The 21,059-nt window shown below is 41.1% G+C and overlaps 1 protein-coding gene across 2 annotated transcripts in view; it reads left to right on the forward strand.

Annotated features, from left to right (window-relative positions):
* Positions 1-21,059, forward strand: part of LOC124612664 (major facilitator superfamily domain-containing protein 6) — a 148,887-nt gene that overhangs the window by 110,231 nt on the left and 17,597 nt on the right. Inside the window, exon 9 of one of the 2 annotated variants that reach the window (XM_047140988.1) lies at positions 19,049-19,112. The exons of the other annotated variant lie outside the window; for it this stretch is intronic. Within the exon in view, the coding sequence (XP_046996944.1) occupies positions 19,049-19,112 (64 nt within the window). The remainder of the gene's footprint in view (positions 1-19,048; positions 19,113-21,059) is intronic. 2 annotated transcript variants of the gene reach the window in all.

Genomic DNA, 21,059 nt, shown 5'->3' on the forward strand with positions numbered 1-21,059 from the left:
AGCGCTGACAGGTCGATAGAAACACAAACACACACATACATACACACAAAATTCAAGCTTTTGCAACAAACTGTTGCCTCATCAGGAAAGAGGGAAGGAGAGGGAAAGACGAAAGGATGTGGGTTTTAAGGGAGAGGGTAAGGAGTCATTCCAATCCCGGGAGCGGAAAGACTTACCTTAGGGGGAAAGAAGGGGTATACACTCGCGCGCACACACACACACACACACACACACACACACACACACACACACACACACACACACACATATCCATCCACACATACACAGACACAAGCAGACATTTTTGGTGGAGAAATTCAGGAAAATTTCGAAAAACTACGTGTAAATGTATTAAAAGGAGTGGTTTTGTGGTGGCAGATTATGAGAATGAGGCTAACAATTGTCTGACGAAGAAATAATGACGTTAAAACCTGTGGGAAGCGGCTAAAAATGATCAATGATGTGGGAAAAATGGAAATGGAAATAAAGCAAAAGTTATTAGAACTAGCCGAAATGGTTGTTTAATAGGTGAAAGGAACTGTTTGTGAACTAGAAACAGTGGATTTTATAGCGGCGGTAGTGTTGAAAGCGTAAAAAAAATTTTTTGGTTATGGTTTGGAAGTGGGTTACGTATTATTGAGTATATGTAGGCGGGATAAAATTGTATAGTAGATTACGGTTAAAAGGAGAAGGTGAATACAAAGTGAACCTACTGGCAAAAACAGAAAGAGAAAATAAGACGACAGAAAAGATTTCGAAATGCAACAGTGACAATAACAAACGTGATTGTTGGGTTCAAATTAATGATATGAATATAATAGAGGGAAATATTCCACGCGGGAAAAATATATTTAAAAACAAAGATGATGTGACTTACTATACAAAAGCGCTGGCAGGTCGATAGAAACACAAACAAACACATACATACACACAAAATTCAAGCTTTCGCAACAAACTGTTGCCTCATCAGGAAAGAGGGAAGGAGAGGGAAAGACGAAAGGATGTGGGTTTTAAGGGAGAGGGTAAGGAGTCATTCCAATCCCGGGAGTGTAAAGACTTACCTTAGGGGGAAAGAAGGGGTATACACTCGCGCGCGCACACACACACACACACACACACACACACACATCCATCCGCACACACACAGACACAAGCAGACCGTTATCAATTGGCTTCTCACTCCCCATTAAAAGACCTTCATGCATCTGCAAAAGATAATGTTATACATCTGATGGAACACCAGTGATGCGGTAAACTACAATTTGCTTCCCTGAGGTGTAACTGTCACTACTCTCATTTATTGTCAACAACTGTCTTGTAGATGAAATATGAGAATGACAACAAGAAACACTGTGTGAAGTGGTGCTACTCCATGATATCACCTGTGTTCTGCTAGACTGACAAAAAATGCTATATGGGAGTTGGGTTGAGAAGTTATTCAGAACCCACCTTATTCACTTGACCTTGCATCCTCAAATTTTCACCTTTTGTGTTCTCTGTTGAACAACCTTCAAGGAACTTCTTTTCCAGACGAAAATGCATTCTGAACATGGTTCTGTGAGTTCTTTGCCTACTCTCACGGACTCTATAAGTTACTCCGGCATTGGCAGCCTATTCTAAATAGTGAAGGAGAATATACTATAGATAACTAAAGTGTGTGTTATGTGCATCTGTTGTGTTTATTAAACTTACGGAAAGCACTGTGAACTTAGGCAGAAACCTGACATAATTATCCTTCAAAAAAGGTATGAGGTGAGTTCTTGAGCAATTTAACATGTAATTGGCGTTTCTATAGAAAAAGTTGAAGTGCTCAATGGAACATGTATTCAGCCAGGTAGCCTATGAAATGTTGGTACACAGCAGTGAAATTTATTATTGTACCTGTCAGAAATATTCAGCTGCTGTAATGTAAGCCGTGCCCTTAGGATCTTGCTTAACCACACCCTCGGAGGAAAAAACCATCAAAAAATTTTTGACAGGGAAAATTTTATGTGAAAGCTCATCTTTTCTTGTAACGCTACTGTATGTATATTAACTGAAACCATTAACTTGTGTGTTCACACTACCTAACAGTGATATTACTGTTGGCTGACTACATCATGTGTAATAGCTGAATAATTGCTGTAATTAGATGGAAAGATCAAGTGACACGAATTATGATCTGTTGCTAAAGGCATGTCACACAGCACAGTCTTGATTTCAGTGCTTTGAAAACTATCATGCTGTATTTGGTAGAATTCAGATTTATTCTTTTGTAATGTTGCAATGCATCAAAGATATATCTGAAATGCATTACTTTTTGCTGGGTTTCATTCCCAAAATTACCGGGAATTTCTACACTGATGTATAAAACCTTTGCCATACAAAGTATTGATAGATAAGTTTGACACCTCCAAGGGAAAGTATTTTATCACTAGACATGGTAAAAATGTACTTTCACCCAGGGTCATGGACAGCAAAGGACTTGGAAGAGCAGTTGAATGGAATGGATAGTGTCTTGAAAGGAGGATATAAGATGAACGTCAACAAAAGCAAAACGAGGATAATGGAATGTAGTCGAATTAAGTCGGGTGATGCTGAGGGAATTAGATTAGGAAATGAGACACTTAAAGTAGTAAAAGAGGTTTGCTATTTGGGGAGCAAAATAACTGATGATGGTCGAAGTACAGAGGATATAAAATGTAGACTGGCAATAGCAAGGAAAGCGTTTCTGAAGAAGAGAAATTTGTTAACATCGAGTATAGATTTAAGTGTCAGGAAGTCATTTCTGAAAGTATTTGTATGGAGTGTAGCCATGTATGGAAGTGAAACATGGATGATAAATAGTTTGGACAAGAAGAGAATAGAAGCTTTCGAAATATGGTGCTACAGAAGAATGCTGAAGATTAGATGGGTAGATCACATAACTAATGAGGAAGTATTGAATAGGATTGGGGAGAAGGGGAGTTTGTGGCACAACTTTACCAGAAGAAGGGACCGGTTGGTAGGACATGTTCTGAGGCATTAAGGGATCACCAATTTAGTGTTGGAGGGCAGCGTGGAGGGTAAAAATTGTAGAGGGAGACCAAGAGATGAATACACTAAACAGATTCAGAAGGATGTAGGTTGCAGTAGGTACTGGGAGATGAAGAAGCTTGCACAGGATAGAGTAGCATGGAGAGCTGCATCAAACCAGTCTCGGGACTGAAAACCACAACAACAACATGGTAAAAATGTACTTTCACCCAGGGTGTAGTGTATTTTCACCATGGAAAAAGTGTATTTTCACCTGAGAGGAAGTTTATTTTTAAGCAAGAAATATGGGGAAAACCCGGGATGTCCTTTTTTTTCCCCCCCGCCCTCACATATACATCTTCACAGAGACAGTCATTCAGATGTCGTATGTCAGCTTGAGACATACGGTCTCCACTACTTCCACATGTTGTCACAATTAAGTAAGGGATTAAAGTGAGTCAGCTCACCGTGTCCCACATAAACTGAACAGGGCATTGTGCTGGCCAAATGAGTTGACAAATATCATCATCATTCATCCCCATTACAGTCAGAGGAAGGCAGTGGCAAACCACCTCCACTAGGGCCTTGCCTAGTACGCCGGTACGGGTCTCCCGCATGATCCCCTATGCTCTTCGGAGTATGGGACCTCATCATTGTCATCATCGTCTTATGCATCGAGTAATGGGTTAAGTGTGTGCACAAGCATCTTCCTGCTTGAAAACACACCACTCTGACTTTGCAGGAATGGCAGTGGAGTTAGTTGGAATGTGTTTTGAATGTGTTTTGCATTGTTCTGTTTCCCTGACATGTGACAATTAAGGGTAGGGTCATTGTTGCATATTGCTTGCCACACTATGATGCCCAGAGTTAGTTTTCGATTTTGTTCCCTGACTCCACTATTTGCCACTCTTGTGGACAACACCACACTCAAACACAACCATTGCTGCTACCAGAGCAGACCTACTCATATTACTGAAAGCAAGCTTCATGGTGGTAATATGTCATAAGAAATTTGTATGCCATTGCTTCTTCTCCAGCTTCTAGTGAACAATTCCTGGTATTGGAGCTGAGGCTCCCAATTTGTGCTTTTGTCTCTGTGCAAGTCAGCAGTGGCTACTCATCTGATGTGGTGGACGAACTTACCTACTAAATTAAGGGTTCTAACATTCCTTGAGCCAACCCTTAGAAAGCCAGATTTGTTTTTTCTGATGGCATTATCTTTCTGAGTAGTCCCCACCCAGAGGTTTGAGCAGGGGACTATTTTACCTCCAGAATGTTTTACCCTCTAGGGTGCCATAACCATTAAAGCACATAGAAGAACTGCATGAGCTCATGAAAAATAGTGACTGTAGTTTCCTCTTGCTTTCAGCAGTCCACAGTACCATCATGTTAATTTGGCCTCTCTATAGACACCTCTCCAACCTGGTTACTTCCACAGCACACCTATTATATTAGGGACTGCACCTAATGTAGATTTGAATTTGACAGTTTCAAGCTGAAGCCTGCCTCATCACTGAAGTTGAACAACAGTATACATAGTGACATTTCATGTAACTTCTTCTTTTTCCTCACCTTTATTCCATATCTCCACAGGCTTGACATGTTATTTATTGGATTCCGTAATGTTAGTGCTAGAGAGGAGTCTTTGCCACCTCTTACCCCGCACCCACGCCCCCTTCCCCTCCCCACCCCCTGTGTGTGATAGAATTTGTGTACCACAACTGCCTACATTTAGTGTTATCCCATATGAAATTTTGCAAACTTTTTAAAATGTTTGTTTGTTATGTATCTGAGACATGATGTTGTACCAGCCTAGTATTCACCTATTAAGACGTGGGAAACTGCCTAAAAAGCACATCCAGACTGGCCACCACACTGACCCTCATTGTTAACCCACCGGGCTGATTCAGTCTAGTGGAACTGTGCCTCCCTGAATCCCGGTAGTGGCTTGCTAAAGCACGTGGTTCTTGTAACGTTACCATATGATGTTTCAAGGTTCTAAGATATTATTATGTTACGTGGAGTTGTATTTCAGTACCCTGATCTCTCTCTCTCTCTCTCTCTCTCTCTCTCTCTCTCTCTCTCTCTCTCTCTCTCTCTCGGCACTCGGTAACTTTTGCGGGCAAGTGCTCTGCAGATTGAACTACCCATGTAAGATTCACAACCCATCCTTACCGTCTCACTTGCGCCAGCACCTTGTCTCATACCTGCCAAACTTCAAAGAAATTCACAAGAGAACTTCTGTGAAGTTTGCAAGGTTGTAGATGAGGTAATGGGGAAGAGAGGCTGTGAGGATGAATCGGCAGATGTAGCTCTGTCCATAGAACACTTATGAAATGCTAAGCGCCTGAGTGTGAGCCTTGATCCAGCACACATTTTTAATCTGCCAGGTTGTTTCGTATCAGTGCACTCTGCTGCAGAGTGAAAATTTCACTCTGGAAACATCCTCCAAGCTGTAGCTAAGCCATGTCTCTGCAATATCCTTTGTACCAAGAGTGCTAGTCCTGCATGTTTCGCAGGAGAATTTCTGTGAAGTTTGGAAGGTGCAAGAACAGGTACTGGAGGAAGTAAATCTTCGAGTGTGGGTCATGAGTTGTGCTTGTGTAGGTCAGTAGGTAGAGCACATGCCTTTAAAAGGCAAAGGTCCCAAGTTTGAGTTTCGGTCAAGTACACAGTTTTAATCTGCCAGGAAGTTCCATATCAGTGTGCACTCCATTGCAGAGTGGAAAATTCATTCGGGAAACATGCCCCATCCTTTCTTCCAGGAATGTTAGCCTTGCAAGTTTTGCAGAACAACTTCTGTCAAGTTTGAAAGGTAGGAAATGAGGTATCGTACATTGGTACATAGGGCGCACATCATTTGTGACAAAGAAAGCCTCTCAGATGAATTACACCACCTAAGAGAGGTATTTCGGAAAAACGGGTACAGTGAAACACAGATTAGCAGGGCCTTCAAGAGGAGACAGGCTGACAAATTTCAGGAAGACAAAGAGGAAGTTAACAAGAGACTCGCCTTTCTTCCATATTTGGGGCCCACATCAGCCAAAATCGGGAGGCTATTAAGAAAAACATAAATACCGTCTTCCGACCACCGCCGAAGACGAAAGAGCTGCTGGGCTCAGCTAAAGACCCACTCAAACTAAACACACCTGGTATATACAGCATTGCATGCGAATGTGGTGTGCAGTACATTGGTCAAACGCAGCGCTGCATCTCTAAAAGGTGCGAGGAACACATCAGGCATGTTCGACTTGGACAGATGGAGAAATCTGCTATAGCTGAACATAGCATCAAAGAAAACCACACCTTTGATTTCGAAAACACCAGGGTGCTGTGCCGAGCCGGGAGCTATTGGGATAGCGTCATTAAAGAATCAATAGAAATACGGGTCCACAAGAATCTTGTGAACAGGGACGAAGGCTATCAACTGAGCGCGGCCTGGAATCCAGCATTAGCCGCAATACGCCAGGAACGCAACAAGAACCGTCCAGCTCACGAGACGTGATCAGAATGCTCTGACGGAGGCACACATGGCGCACACGCTTCCCCCTCCACCCCTCCCGCCGGCTCCTCTGGACCCAGCCTCCCGCGGCCAGGTGGTGGGGGGCACACGGCAGGTATAAAGGGACCGGCATCCGCAAAGTCTCGGCACTTCGCCAGAAGATGATGAGTATGTCACTCGTCGAAACGTCGCAGTTTGAAGACACCGCCACCCGGCTGGAGGCCCGAGAACTCTTCGCCAGCTGTATACGCCGGGAAAGCATACATTCACAATTATACTTAGACATTTATTGACAAGTGGCACTTGCCATTGCAAATTTTGTTTTCCTCTCAGACGTTAAGTCTCATTTGATGCAATTTATCTTAGCTTTCATATGCTTCAGTTGTGAATCTGATTGTGCTAAGCATCAATGCTGGTTAGTACTGCCATCCAAGAAAACCTGTGTTAAGTTGATGTTGAACTTTAGCAGTTGTGTGGAGAGAAAGTTTAGCAGGTGCGAAATGGCTAGTTCTTCACATAGCAGTCCTTTCTGAGGAAGGGGTTGTTGAGTTTTTACGGGAGTCTCTTGAGTGAACATGAGAGTGACAATGATTTTGATGAAGATGGTAATTCATTTGTAAACAATTCGAGTGAAAATGGTGATGAAAATTGTGAAAGTCATGTGATTCAGCAGAAGATTGATGGAGAATGTGGAGCAACAATGACCGAATATACATATTTTTCTGGTTTTATCACTGAAACTAGTAATGTACTATCATAAGTAAATGGTTTCTTTCAGTTAATATTTACACACAACCTATTTCAACAAATAGCAGACAAAATGAATAGGTATGCTACAGTAAAAGTAGGGAAAGTGACACTACTTCCACAACATTCTGTGTGGAGAAACATTACCATGGAAGGAATGGAATGCTTCCATTGTGTGTTATTGAATATGGCATCACAAAAGTGTAAAAACTTGCAGGACTATTTTTCAAGAGAATTGTTACAGCTGCCTTCTTTTCAGACTGCTTTAGCCATAGACAATTTATGGAAATTTTTTGGGTCCTTCATGTTTCTAATCTGGAGAACGCTACACTGTCTACTCAGGTTCAGTCACATCTGAGTAAAGTGAAAAATGTGTTGGCTTATTTTCTGGCAAGTTTCTCAAAATTTAAAGACCTTATAAGTATTAAGCTGCTGATGAACCTACAGTATCATTCAAGGGTTGTGCAGTGCTCAAAATTTACAATCCTCAAAAATTAACAAAATGGGGACTCAGAATTTATGTAATTTTGGATACATCAAACAGTTATATTTGCAGTTTTGTATATTATTTTGGTGCATTGATTTGTCCAGACTTGAATTTTTCTGAATGCGTAATTCTTGAGTTCCTAGATATCAGAAATTCTGCAGGGCAGTCAGGGCATCTGTTGTAAACTGAGTGTTTTTGTACAAGTGTCACATTAGCTGCAGAACAGTTGAAACAGAATGTGCATCTCACAAGAAAGGAGTTCTTTGTCTAAAGAAGCATGAAGTAAAATGCCGCTGGAATAACAAAATCATGGTTCTGGCATGGCAGGATAAATGAACTGTTCTCATGGTTTCTAGAAGAATAAATAACTCAGTGTCACTTATAGAAAGGAGAAATGGAAAGGAAAGGGAAGGGAAGGGAAGGGAAGGGAAGGGAAGGGAAGGGAAGGGAAGGGAAGAAATAATGAAACCAAATGTGATTATTGATTATGCGTGGATGATGGGCAAAGTTGATTGATCTGACCATTTTATTTCCAGTTACAATCTTGTAATGGAAGAGTCTCAAGTAGTGGCAAAAACTGTACTTGTGGTGGTTGGAGGTAGGACTTGTAAACAGCTATTTGTTTCACAAGAATCAGTGAAAAAACAACTACTTTACAGTACTGTCCACAAAGAATCCCATAAAAATATTGTAACAGACTTAATTGATGAAAAAAGAAGACAAGGACAGAAACAGGGAAGTCATTCAACTTCTGATGATGAGGAACAATTATATGAAAAGTTGCACATTATCAATAAACACAGAAATTGTGCAATGTATTTTGGCAGAAAAAATAAAGGTGGCTGGTGAGAAACCATGTAGTACTGTGAAATATGCACATGAAACCCAACTTTCTTCTGTGAAGAGTGTTGCAAAAAATGTCAGACAAGGAAAACTTTAGTTTTTTGATGCTTATGTAAATATATTTGAATGTAAGAGCACATTTATGTTTTAATGTATAACCTAATTGTTGGTCAATGGTTTCATTGTTTCAACAAAGAGGCTCATGCAAGTCTCTGAGGTGCGCTTGCTGCCCAGACGCGGCAATTTAGATACACTAGACTCTTGCTAATCCGACCATTCCTTGCACATATGAGTGCTGGATTGGCGGAAGTGCCAGATTGTTGAGAGTCTCGTAAATGTAGTTTAAAACATAGGAATTGTACTCCATTAACTCCAAAGATACATTCATTCTCACAGAAAACTTAGCCATTGAGTGTGTACATGTACAGGTATTATCACTATGAAACATGTCCTAAAATTTTAGTTGTTGCAATGATGATGTGCAATCACAGTATGCTTTACCACACAACAGGTTTACAAGCATTACAATGGTACTGCATGTTTCTGAGTGTTGCATAATGTACTCCAGGAAGATGTCTACAGCTTCAGCACCAATTATGTGAAATATATTTATGTTCTCTGCTCCTTTATCATCTTCATTGCTTTCATCCTAACTTTCATGTAAGCTTTTGTTCATCTCTTTGTCTGTTAAAATTTGGTCATAAGTAATTGCTCATCCAACATTGTACTCAACAGCAGTGGCTTTCTGCATAGAACCTCAGTTCAACCTATGTCTAATTTAGGATTTTTTGAGTTTATGCTTGCTTTAGCATAATGTGTTTCCTTTCAGATTATATAATACTGAACCGTAAAGAAAGCCACAATTGCATACATGTGTAGTATTGTTTAACATTGTAATTAATTAACAACATTTTTTACATAAGAATTCATTATTGCAAGTGTCATTTCTGCTTGAACAACTTTGAGGCTGAATGTGGCCTGGACTACTGAGAGCCAGATTAGTGAGGGTTTAGTGTAAGAGCACACAGAGATGCCCTTTGTCTGCAGTACAAAGTGCAAAGGGTTAATCAGTCTGACTGAGTCAAGCAGTGTACTATTAATACAGTATTCAAACATTGCAGGACTGTCTCTTTTACTCATCTGCATGAACTTATATTAACCCACATTTAAAGCAAGCTGTCATTCATTTGGCCAAAATTCTGTCAAAGTCATCCTGAATTCCCCTAAAGTCACTCAAATGACTTTTTCTCCAAAACAGGATAGACCAACCTTGCTTCTAATAATATCCAGATGATCACTTACTGTCGTTGTTGTAGTCTTCAGTCCGAAGACACTACTACATCCAGTGCAAGCCCCTTCATCTCCATATAACTACAGCAGCCTAAGTACTTTCAAACCGGCTTGCTGTATTCATCTCTTGGTCTCCCTCTCCCTACACTTCCGTCCTATATTAAACTGGTGATATCTTTATGTCTCAGAATGTGTTCCATCAAGCAGTCCCTTCTTTAGTCATGTTATGCCACAAATTTCTTTTCTCCCCAATTGTATTTATTTCATACTCATTGGTTAAAAGACCTACCCATCTTATCTTCAGCACTCTTTAAGTAGCACCACATTTCAAAAGCTCTGTTCTCTTCTTGTCTGAACTGTTTATAATCCACATTTCACTTCCATACAAGGCTACACTCCATACAAATACCTTCAGAAAACACTTCATAACACTTAAGTTTATATTTGATGATGTTAACAAATTTCTCGTCTTCTGTAAAGCTTTTCTTACCCTTGCCAGTCTACATTTTATATTATCTCTACTTTGGCCATCATCAATTATTTTACTGCCCAAATAGCAAAATTCATCTACTACTTTTAGTGTTTTGTTTCCGAAGATAATTCCATCATTTAATTCCCTGATTTAATTCTACTACATTCCATTACCCTCGTTTTGTGTGTCTTAATTTTCATCTTACATCATACTTTCAAGATGCAGTCAGTTCTCTTCAGCTGCTCTAGTAAGTCCTTTGCTGCCCCTGACAGAATTACATTGTCATCAACAAATCTCAAAGTTTCTGTTTTTTCTCCCTGAACTGTAATTATTTCTCCAAATTTTTCTTTGGTTTCTTTTACTGCTTGCCCACAAACAGATTGAATAACATTGGAGATTGTAACCACAACCCTGTCTCAATTCCTTCCCAGCCGCTGCTTCCCTTTTTACGCACCTTGACACTTATAACTACTGTCTGGTTTCCGTTCAAGTTTTGTAAAACATTTTGCTCCCTGTATTTTACTCCTGCTACCTTCAGAATTTCAAAGAGAATATTCCAGTCAACATTGTCAAAAGCTTTCGTTAAATCTACAAATGCTATAAATGTAGGTTTGCCTTTCCGTCACATAACTTCTAAGATAAGTCATAATATTTTTACATTTCTGTGGAATCCAAACTGATCTTCCCCAAGGTCAGTTTCTACCAGTTTTTCCATTCTCTTATAAATAATCTGTGTTGGAATTTTCCAACCATGGTGTATTAGGCTGCTAGTTCAGTAATATTCACACCTGTCAGCAAGTGCTTTCTTTAAAATTAGAATTATTACATTTTTCTTAGAGTCTGAGGGCATTTCAATTGTTTTGTACATGTTGCACACTATGTGGATAGTTTTGTTATGGCTGGCTCTCCCAAGGACGTTAGCAATTCTGAGGGAATGTCCTCTACTCCTGAGGCCTTGTTTCAACTTAGGTCTTTCACTGCTCTGTCAGATTCTTCTCACAGTATCATATCTCCTATCTCTGTTGCTCTACTTTCTCTTTCCTTTCTATAATATTGGCTTTAAGTTCATCTTTCTTGCATAGACCATCAATAGACTTTCCACCTTTCAGCTTTCCCTTCTTTGCTTATTAATGGTTTTGCCATCCGAGCTCTTGATATTCATGTAGCTGTTTTCACTTCTCTATACATATTTTTAATTTTCTTGTAGGTGGTAGGTATCTATCTTTCCATTACTTAAATATATTTCTGTGTCCTTACATTTGCCCTCTAACCATTTGTGCTTGGCTGTTTTGTATTGGATCCTCTACTGTCTTCACTGTTTCATCTGTCAAAGTTACCCATTCACCTTATACCGAATTCCTTTCTCCTCTGTCAACTAATGCCTAATGCCCCCTTCAAAACTCTCAACAAACTCTTGATTCTTTCAACTTACTCAGGTACCATTTCATTAATGTCCTACTTTTTTGCCATTTCTTCTGTTTTAAAGTACTGCTCATAACCAATAAATTGTGGTCAGAGTCCACATTTACTGCTGCAGATGTCTTGCAGATCAATTCCACGTATATAGTCTTCTTCTATGAATCTTAAACCAAATTCCTACTGTTGAATATCAATCCTCCATCATAATTAAAATTTCCTTTACCTTACCTATCTGAATAATTTCTTTTATCTTATCATATATTTTTTCAATCTCTTCATCATATGCAGAGCTAGTTGGCATACAAACTTTTACTACTCTACTTTGTGTATTTTCTTGGCTAAGATAATGCATTCATGATGCTGATCATAGAAGCCAACCCTGATTCCTATTTTCTTATTCATTATTAGACCTGCTTCTGTGTTACTCATATTTCATTTTGTATTTATAACCCTGTACTCACCTGACCAGAAGTCCTGTTCATCCTACCACAGAACTTCACTAATCTCACTATCCATTTTCCTTTTTTCGTGATGATGACATACCCTTAGTCCCACCTAGAGATCTGAATGGGGAACTATTTTACCTTCAGGGAATTTTCCTGAAAGAGCATGCCATCATCATTTAATCAATTTCTGACTCCCATGATGAAGTCTAATGGAAGCTGTAGCAGAGATGTAAATGCTAGTGTGCACACACTGCTGAATCATTAAACCTTTATAGGTGGTGCAGCGGTCAAGTCACATGTTGAACCACATGTGCACTGCCTCAGTGTGAGCAATTAGGCAGTAGCAATCAGTGAGATGTTTTTGTTTCAAGCTGACATTGTTGTAAGGATGTGACAGAGTTGCAGAAAGGTGCAGTAGTGTTTGGCTATGCCCATAGACATATGCTATTTGAAGTTGTTGGATTTTTTGGTGTTTCATGGCAGGACTGTTCAACATGTCTACAAGCAGTGGCTATCAAACACAACATTAGAATTGTGTTCCAGAAAAGATTCTGACTAACAGGGATCGGTGATATGTTTCATGGGTTGTGGCTCAAAATTGCTTCCAAACTAGGCAGGAATTGCTGCAGGCTGTGAATTAATGCCCATCCCAAGCTGTTAGTGAGAGAACATTGGGACAAAAGTGCATGCCTCGAACATTTGGAATCTGTCACCTTGCCAGAGGCAATTGTTCACACAGGCACATAAAGACGATAAAAGCAAAGTTCATCAGTCTGGAAGAATATGACCTTAACACTCCAGTATCTTGTTACATCTTGGTTGGCCTGCAAAGTAACCTGACTCGAATCCCATAAAAAATCTGTGCGACATGTTGGAACAATGGGCAAAAGGTCAACATCAACACCCCTGCAATTTAGTGGAATTGGATGTGATGCACCTGAACAATCTTGTGGATTCACTCCCTAACTGAATCCAGGTGGTTATCAAGTTCCAGAGTGGAATGTTATTAAATGATGCTTGTAATGAATCCTCTAGGGCTGACCATTTTTTTGTCTGGTGAGCTTATATTCTTCAGTATACTAATATAGGTTGAATCAAGTCTTGTTTTTTTTTTTTTTTTTTTTTTTTTTTTTTTTTTTTTTTTTGAGTTGTTAATACAAATTTTGTTGAAGCCAAGTCAAAAGCTCCCTCAAAATACATATGTCCCACACAGAATGGTCATTCTTACCTTATGCTCTGTTCTATTGTTTTACTTGCCTTGCGAAAGGCAGTTTGTTTTTTTTGTCTGGTTAAAGTGAGTTTCTTTCTATGCAGTTGGTGATACTTTGAGTGAATATCGTGTTCATTATTTAAAAGAAGGTGATAATTCTGTAGTTATTTGTCTTATCTTTTTTGTTTCACATAATGAAGAATAAATTCACACTGTTGCAATTTTGGAGAATTGTCATGTTCTGGAGATATTCAATAAACAATTTTGTAAGTTTCTTTGTTACCAACTTTAACCATTTCTATTGAAATACCATCATCTTTAGGCACATTTCCTTTCTTCATATCTCCTAAATGATATGTTTTCCCAAAATATTTCAGAATTAATGCCCTTATTAATTAAATATTATAATATCTTATTAATAACTGTTATATAATTTATTGTATTTTAATAGAAACCATGTACCTGGTGCATCACATTTTAATTGCAGAAGGGTTGCTTGTCTGAAACTGCTGTTCAGACATTAACTCGCCAAAAGTGGCAAACCTTAAACAACAAAAATGTTGCTGGTTATTATTTTTTGTGTTGTGTCCAAAATATTTGATTGTGCAGATTATGATACTCCCATAGAAAAGATTAAATTCTATGGTATCAAAGGCACTACAAGCAACTGATTTGAAAAGTTCTTGACAGAAAGGTGCTGAAAGTGGTGTGATGAATATTCAAGCAATTACAATGGAATAAAAAATTGGTGACTGGAGAAAAACAACTTATGAAATCCCATTGTGTTTGGATTCACTCTTATTCCTTATAATTGTGAATGACCCTTTACTTAACATATACCTAGAAGAGTTGGCACATTTTTTTGGAGATAACACATGTTATAAATAACTCTCGGAAAGAGACAGCATCAGAAAAATTTTAACAATGCTGTACTAAAAATCAAAGGAAAGTGATGATCAGAAAGTGAAAGCTAAAAATATAGACTACATCCCTAGAATTGTCTTCGTATGCATGATGGAGAGGGTCAGACACTACGTCATTGCTTAAACTGCACAGTAATTACATTCAGGGAGTGGAATATTGAGCCATGGTGCACCCCTTATGAGCATCTTTGGCTGCTTTATTAGCCACTTCTGAATTCACATCCACATATGTTAATTCTGAAGATGGCAGGAAATGATTTTAAGTTTCTTGATATAAGTCTTTCACCAATGTCACAGAGCTTTCTACCCTTACTCCAGGAACCAATAATACACAAACCATTTAATAACTTTTTCTATTTTATCTTGAAATATGTTAATAAATAATTTTTGGTGACAGAGTTCAGTCTTATGGCCAACTTATGTATTTTTACGATGTTCTGCAGCACTGACTAGATGAAAGGCATGGGATTATTAACAACAGTTTTGTACATCGAGTTGTCTGACAGCTGCAGAAAATTCTGTAAAACCTGGACTCCTTGCAGACATTCTCAAATGCCTCTATGGAACCCCACCTGCACTTTACAACCCCACCTTCTATCTACTTTCCAAAATACACAAGACAATCAAACCAACCATCCAATTGCAACAGGCTTCAAACCATGTACCATACATATCTCAGCTGCAGTGGACCATTGTCCTATCCTACGTTGGAGATACAATCCACTTCTAGGACACCTCAAATAAATCACCATCCTTTCCTTCAGAACCTACCTTGTCACCAACAAGGGGGTTGTGCTCTACAGCAACATCCCACATACACTTGAGGTCTAAACCCTAAAACACTCTCTCTCCAAACATCCATCTGAAAGTCACAAAAACCTGATGTATAGTCAACCCAATTAACTTCATCTTTATCCATAATAATTCACATCTGACGGCTGAACCTACAAATAAATTAAGGGGGACATATATGGAAACCAATATACCAGCCTTTTCATGAGCCTCATGGGAAAGGCATTCCTCAATGCTCACAAGTTGCCACTTCCCTGGCTCGGTACAGATTTGTTGCTGATAACTTTATATTCTGGAGTCATGGTTAATGACAACTTAACAGCAACTTCTTAACTCTTCTTCCCAGCTCAGATTCACCTACTCCTTTCCCAGGTGCAAAGCCACATTCCTGGACACTGAACACCATCTCACTGTAAATTATATCTGAAAATCAGCCCATACAAAAAAGCTATAAGCAACGATCTCTCTCTTTTGAGAGCTGCCACCCCTCCACGCCAGACAGTGTCTTCCACACAGCCTGGGCACCCATGGTAAATGTATCCCTCTACACCTGTCCCAGCAACCTCTTTCAGGCTGCCCTCTGTCCTTGCTGACTCAAAGAGCCTGCTCACAAACAAATCTCCTAGATAGCCCCCACCTCACAGCAACCACCTCTCAGCTCATCACTTCTCAGTCCCACAGCATCGAAGTTCCCCTGCTCTTGGTCCCTCATCCTTTCAGTAACCCCCGGTGCTCTCATCCCCCCCCCTCCCCCTGACCCATCCTCTCAGTCCCCCCCTCCCCCTGTCCCAACCTCTCAGTCCCCCCGCATCACCTGTCCCAACCTCTCAGTCCCCCCGCATCACCTGTCCCAACCTCACGGTCCCCCCCTCCCCCTGTCCCAACCTCACGGTCCCCCCCTCCCCCTGTCCCAACCTCACGGTCCCCCCCTCCCCCTGTCCCAACCTCTCGGTCCCCCCCCCTCCCCGTGTCCCAACGCCTCGGTCCCCCCCTCCCCCTGTCCTGTCCTCTCGGTCCCCCCCCTCCCCCTGTCCTGTCCTCTCGGTCCGCCCCTCCCCCTGTCCTGTCCTCTCGGTCCGCCCCTCCCCCTGTCCTGTCCTCTCGGTCCCCCCCTCCCCCTGTCCTGTCCTCTCGGTTTCCCCCCTCCCCCTGTCCTGTCCTCTCGGTTTCCCCCCTCCCCCTGTCCTGTCCTCTCGGTCCCCCCCTCCCCCTGTCCTGTCCTCTCGGTCCCCCCTCCCCCTGTCCTGTCCTTTCGGTCCCCCCTCCCCCTGTCCCGTCCTCTCGGTCCCCCCCTCCCCCTGTCCCGTCCTCTCGGTCCCCCCCTCCCCCGTCCCGTCCTCTCGGTCCCCCCCTCCCCCTGTCCCGTCCTCTCGGTCCCCCCCTCCCCCTGTCCCGTCCTCTCGGTCCCCCCCTCCCCCTGTCCCGTCCTCTCGGTCCCCCCCTCCCCCTGTCCCGTCCTCTCGGTCCCCCCCTCCCCCTGTCCCGTCCTCTCGGTCCCCCCCTCCCCCTGTCCCGTCCTCTCGGTCCCCCCCTCCCCCTGTCCCGTCCTCTCGGTCACCCCCTCCCCCTGTCCCGTCCACTCGGTCCCCCCCTCCCCCTCCCCCTGTCCCGTCCACTCGGTCCCCCCCCTCCCCCGCCCCCTGTCCCGTCCTCTCGGTCCCCCCCCTCCCCCTGTCCCGTCCTCTCGGTCCCCCCCCTCCCCCTGTCCCGACCTCTCGGTCCCCCCCCTCCCCCTGTCCCGTCCTCTCGGTCCCCCCCCTCCCCCTGTCCCGTCCTCTCGGTCCCCCCCCCTCCCCCTGTCCCGTCCTCTCGGTCCCCCCCCTCCCCCTGTCCCGTCCTCTCGGTCGCCCCCTCCCCCCCGTCCTGTCGGTGCCCGCCCCGTCCTGTCGGTGCCCCCCCCCCCCCCCGTCCTGTCGGTGCCCCCCCTTCTCTCGGTGTACCCCGCCCCCCGTCCTCTCGGTGTCCCCCATCCTCTCGGTGTCCGCCGTCCTCTCGGTGTCCACCGTCCTCTTCGGTGTTCCCCCACCGTCTCGGTCCCCCATCCCCCTGTACTGCCATCTCGGTCCGCCGTCCCCCTGTACCTTCCCCCTGTACCTTGCCTCATTTGCATGAAAAATTATTTGAGCAATGATTCCTGCTACATCCATTAGAGCACAGAGTACAACCATTGGCCATCTTCTTGTCACCCGTGCAACAGAATACACACTTCCCAGTTGATCGACTGTATTGACTCCTCCCTTTGTTATATTCTAATCCAAAACTATCTCTGGTTTACCTGTAGTTTCGTCAGTGAGTCCAAAATTGTGCATAGTTGAAAGGAATATACTGGCCTTGTTTTGTTTCAGCACATACAAAACTAGCATCATAACATTTTGAAAAGCAAATAAAGAGAAGTGAATAGCCCTACATTTCCCAGGTAAAATTCTTGTGGGGTCTCATGTTGTTTTTGTCAATGTAAAATGCATGTTAGCCACCATATACTTCAATATTATTATTGAAAAAGGTTTTAGCATCTGTTAAAAGAAAAATCTTTATCCTGTACTTCGATGGTTTGTTCAGGATATACTGAACAAAAGAACGGTGACCCCGGAAAGCTTTCAACTTTTTGTCTGCTGTCACAAATTGTCCCACACTATAAGTGTTCCTGCAGTTTACCAAACAGGCATCCAATATTTGCCTTATTGCAGCAAGTTTATAAGTTACTCTTCTTCTTGCTTTGTACTCTTGTTGTAAAAATGGATACATCAAAAAAGGAACAGAAACCTTCTGTAGCTCATAACAGCTCTCATAATCTCCATACCAGTACCATCAATGACATATGTTTGGTTTGCTTTCTTAGTCCCCATGAGATACAGCAATCCCAGCAATGCTGTTATTTCACACCATGTAGTTTCCTTAGCATCCCTTTTTCTGGAATATTGTTCACATTCGCTCTTAGATTGAATGTATAGGTTCGTGTATTTTACGATTTCTCAGTCATTTCCAGCATGAGTATTGTCCATAAAGCCTCTGTTTCACTTGTGACCCCTCTGGCAACACGTGTAGGCCCAGGGAATATTTTAACAATATTCTTTCTTTTTGTTTTCGAAGTCACATTGGGGCACATTTTATTCCATTTACATGTTTTGACCCTCCCAATAACAATACCATCAGTGGAGACGCTTTTCACATTCATCACCTGAATCGTGGACTTGATCAGGATCTGAATCGTGGTCACTTCGTGTGATAAATTCCTCTTCGCCTTCAGAGTCATCAACGTTTTCATTGTATGATACAGTGTTGAACTCTGGATCTTCATTGAGTAACAAATCATGCTCGTTTTCTGTCAGCTTTGATCTTGTCCTGCACAGGGATATACCGCTTATTACGTGTTATCTTTGCTGTTAAAAAGGAATGAAATAAAAGTAAAAGAAAAATTACTTACATGACCGGACGCATGGTGTGCTTTGTACCAATAAGGTGACACACTCGCAGTTTATTTTAAATTACTGTAGCTCACGTGAACATATGACAACACAATTTCTCACTGTTCTAGCTGAAACAGTACTGCAGGAATAGGTAAGGCCTGCTATTGTAAAACAGCAATGGAACTGTGCACGACAATGTTATTTGCGCTTGGCACACTCTATACACAGGCACGCCTGCTCAAGGTTCAAATGGTGAAATTTTCAGTTGCATATTTCTTGCATGACTACTGTAATGTTATTAAATGAAACCATAATTCTATTTACAGTCAAATTATTCACCTATCAGAGTTACCCAATGCAATCTGAATCTTTTTGTTTTATTTACTACCGGTCTTTGTCCTTTGTTATCTACCAACACACAAGTGTCTTCAAGATATTGTATTTGCAAATTTGCTTTTGTTATTTGTATGATATATTTAAAAATGTGTTTTAAGAAAATATAATTTCTTTAATGAGGTGTTATATCAAGAAGTGGAGTAACAGCAGATAGTCCATCATCACCAGAAAGAATATTGAAGTGGTATGTACTCTTAGTTGTCAGAGCAAGATGGCATGAACATATAGTGTAGCAGGCATGCTGCATGGTAAAACCATTAACCTACTATCAGTCTATCATAGCAGTTGTTTGTATATCAAGGTTTTGCTCAACTTGTTCTTGCATTTAACACAGTTTGCTAAAGAAATTCCAAGGCACATTCTTTTCAGAGCAGTTTATGGATTAGGCCATTTATAAGTTTACTGACTTCCTATTCTGGGTTGTGTTCTGTAATTCCATTTGAACCATACATTTTATGGAATCTCATGGCCACTGTGTTTGTGTCAGTAGGGAGAGGAGTTGTTCCAACTTATCAACAAGAAATATATTTCTATAGAAATAATGGAATGAGTGAAACTAACCACTCACCATGAAGTGGAGGTGTTATACAGTAAATTGGCACATACCCAATAACTGGAATGAGGTAGCTCAGCTTAAATTCCTTTATTCTTCAGGGCACATACAACTATAATGTCAGAGAGCAATAGAAATGAAAATTTTTAAGATTAGCTACAAAGTTCTAGTTCTTGATATATGCCCATCTGTCATTCTAAGCCTCCATTATGTAGTGAATGTTTATCTTTATGTACTCTGTTGCCTTTCTTGTAAAGGCAGCATAGTGCCTTGTATAGTAAATGATGCAAGGTGGCTAGAGAGTAAGAAACTGTGTTTATAACTGAACATGGAAGAATAAATATTGTCATAAAATAATTAAGGAAGAATGACAAGAGGACAGAAAGAATGGTGGAAAATAACCTTCAGTAAGAAAATTCAGTGGTAAGGCTAACATAGTGTTCTCAGATGTAAAACTTACATTCAGGTAAGCAGCTAAGATTTTGATGACTACAAGGCTTGAAGAAGAATATTCTGCAAAGAATGGAAATATTATACATTTATATGGTTGAGTAAAGTCAGGTAATTCAGTGTATCCGGTCTGTCTTTAGAAAATATTGCAGCTGCAGTTCAGCTTCTTTATCTTTTTCATTTTTATACAAGAACTATGTACAGCTATTAAAGAGAATGGAAAGTGAAAATATTCTGTTAGGACCATCCTCCGTTCATATAAGCACAACCGTTGAAAAGAGGTATACCGTATTTACTCGAATCTAAGCCGTACTTTTTTTCCAGTTTTTGTAATCCAAAAAACCGCCTGCGACTTTTAGAATCGAGTGCAAAGTAAGCGGAAGTTCTGAAAAATGTTGGTAGGTGCCACCACAACTAACTTCTGCCCTCGAATATATGTAGCGCTACACAGGCATGCTTTGCAGGCACAAAGATAAATACTGGCGCCAAAACCTCTTCGTCAGTAAATAAATTAAAAGAAAAGGTAGAAGAATGTAAACATTATGCCATGTATTCTTTCGTGTTTGCTGCCATCTCATTTAAATCCTGTCTGCCTAATAAACTACGAAACTAGAGTGGGACAGCAGCAAACACGGAAGAATATATATATCGTGTCATGTTTATGTTCATATTATTCTTATGCTGAATAGTTATTCAGTCAGAAATGAAGCACGGCAACTGACTAGATTTTTAAATCTAAGATGACTCTAATTTCTGTGCAGAATGTAATGTATTAAAGAGGTGTCTGGGAAGATTTTCAAATGGAGAAACATTTTCGCTAAACTCTCGTTCAGAACATCTTCTATCATATGCAGTCTATGTTCAGAACATCTTCTATCATACACAGTCTATTATTTGGTTCTTGTTGATCATTATCAAAGAAAGCAACAGTGTAAGTAACAACAAATGGCAGTCTCTTGCCATTGTGTTGCTAATAAGACAATTCCTCTATATTTTTAATTGTAAGCCGTGGTAGCGCGCACAAAAGCAAACCATTCGGGAGTGGTGACAGGTCGTAAACACACATTATCAGAATGCAACAAACAATGCATGACACATTACAATAATGCATTTTCAGCCTAGAGTGAT

This window comes from Schistocerca americana, chromosome 4, assembly GCF_021461395.2.
Source record: "Schistocerca americana isolate TAMUIC-IGC-003095 chromosome 4, iqSchAmer2.1, whole genome shotgun sequence".
Lineage (NCBI taxonomy): Eukaryota > Metazoa > Arthropoda > Insecta > Orthoptera > Acrididae > Schistocerca > Schistocerca americana.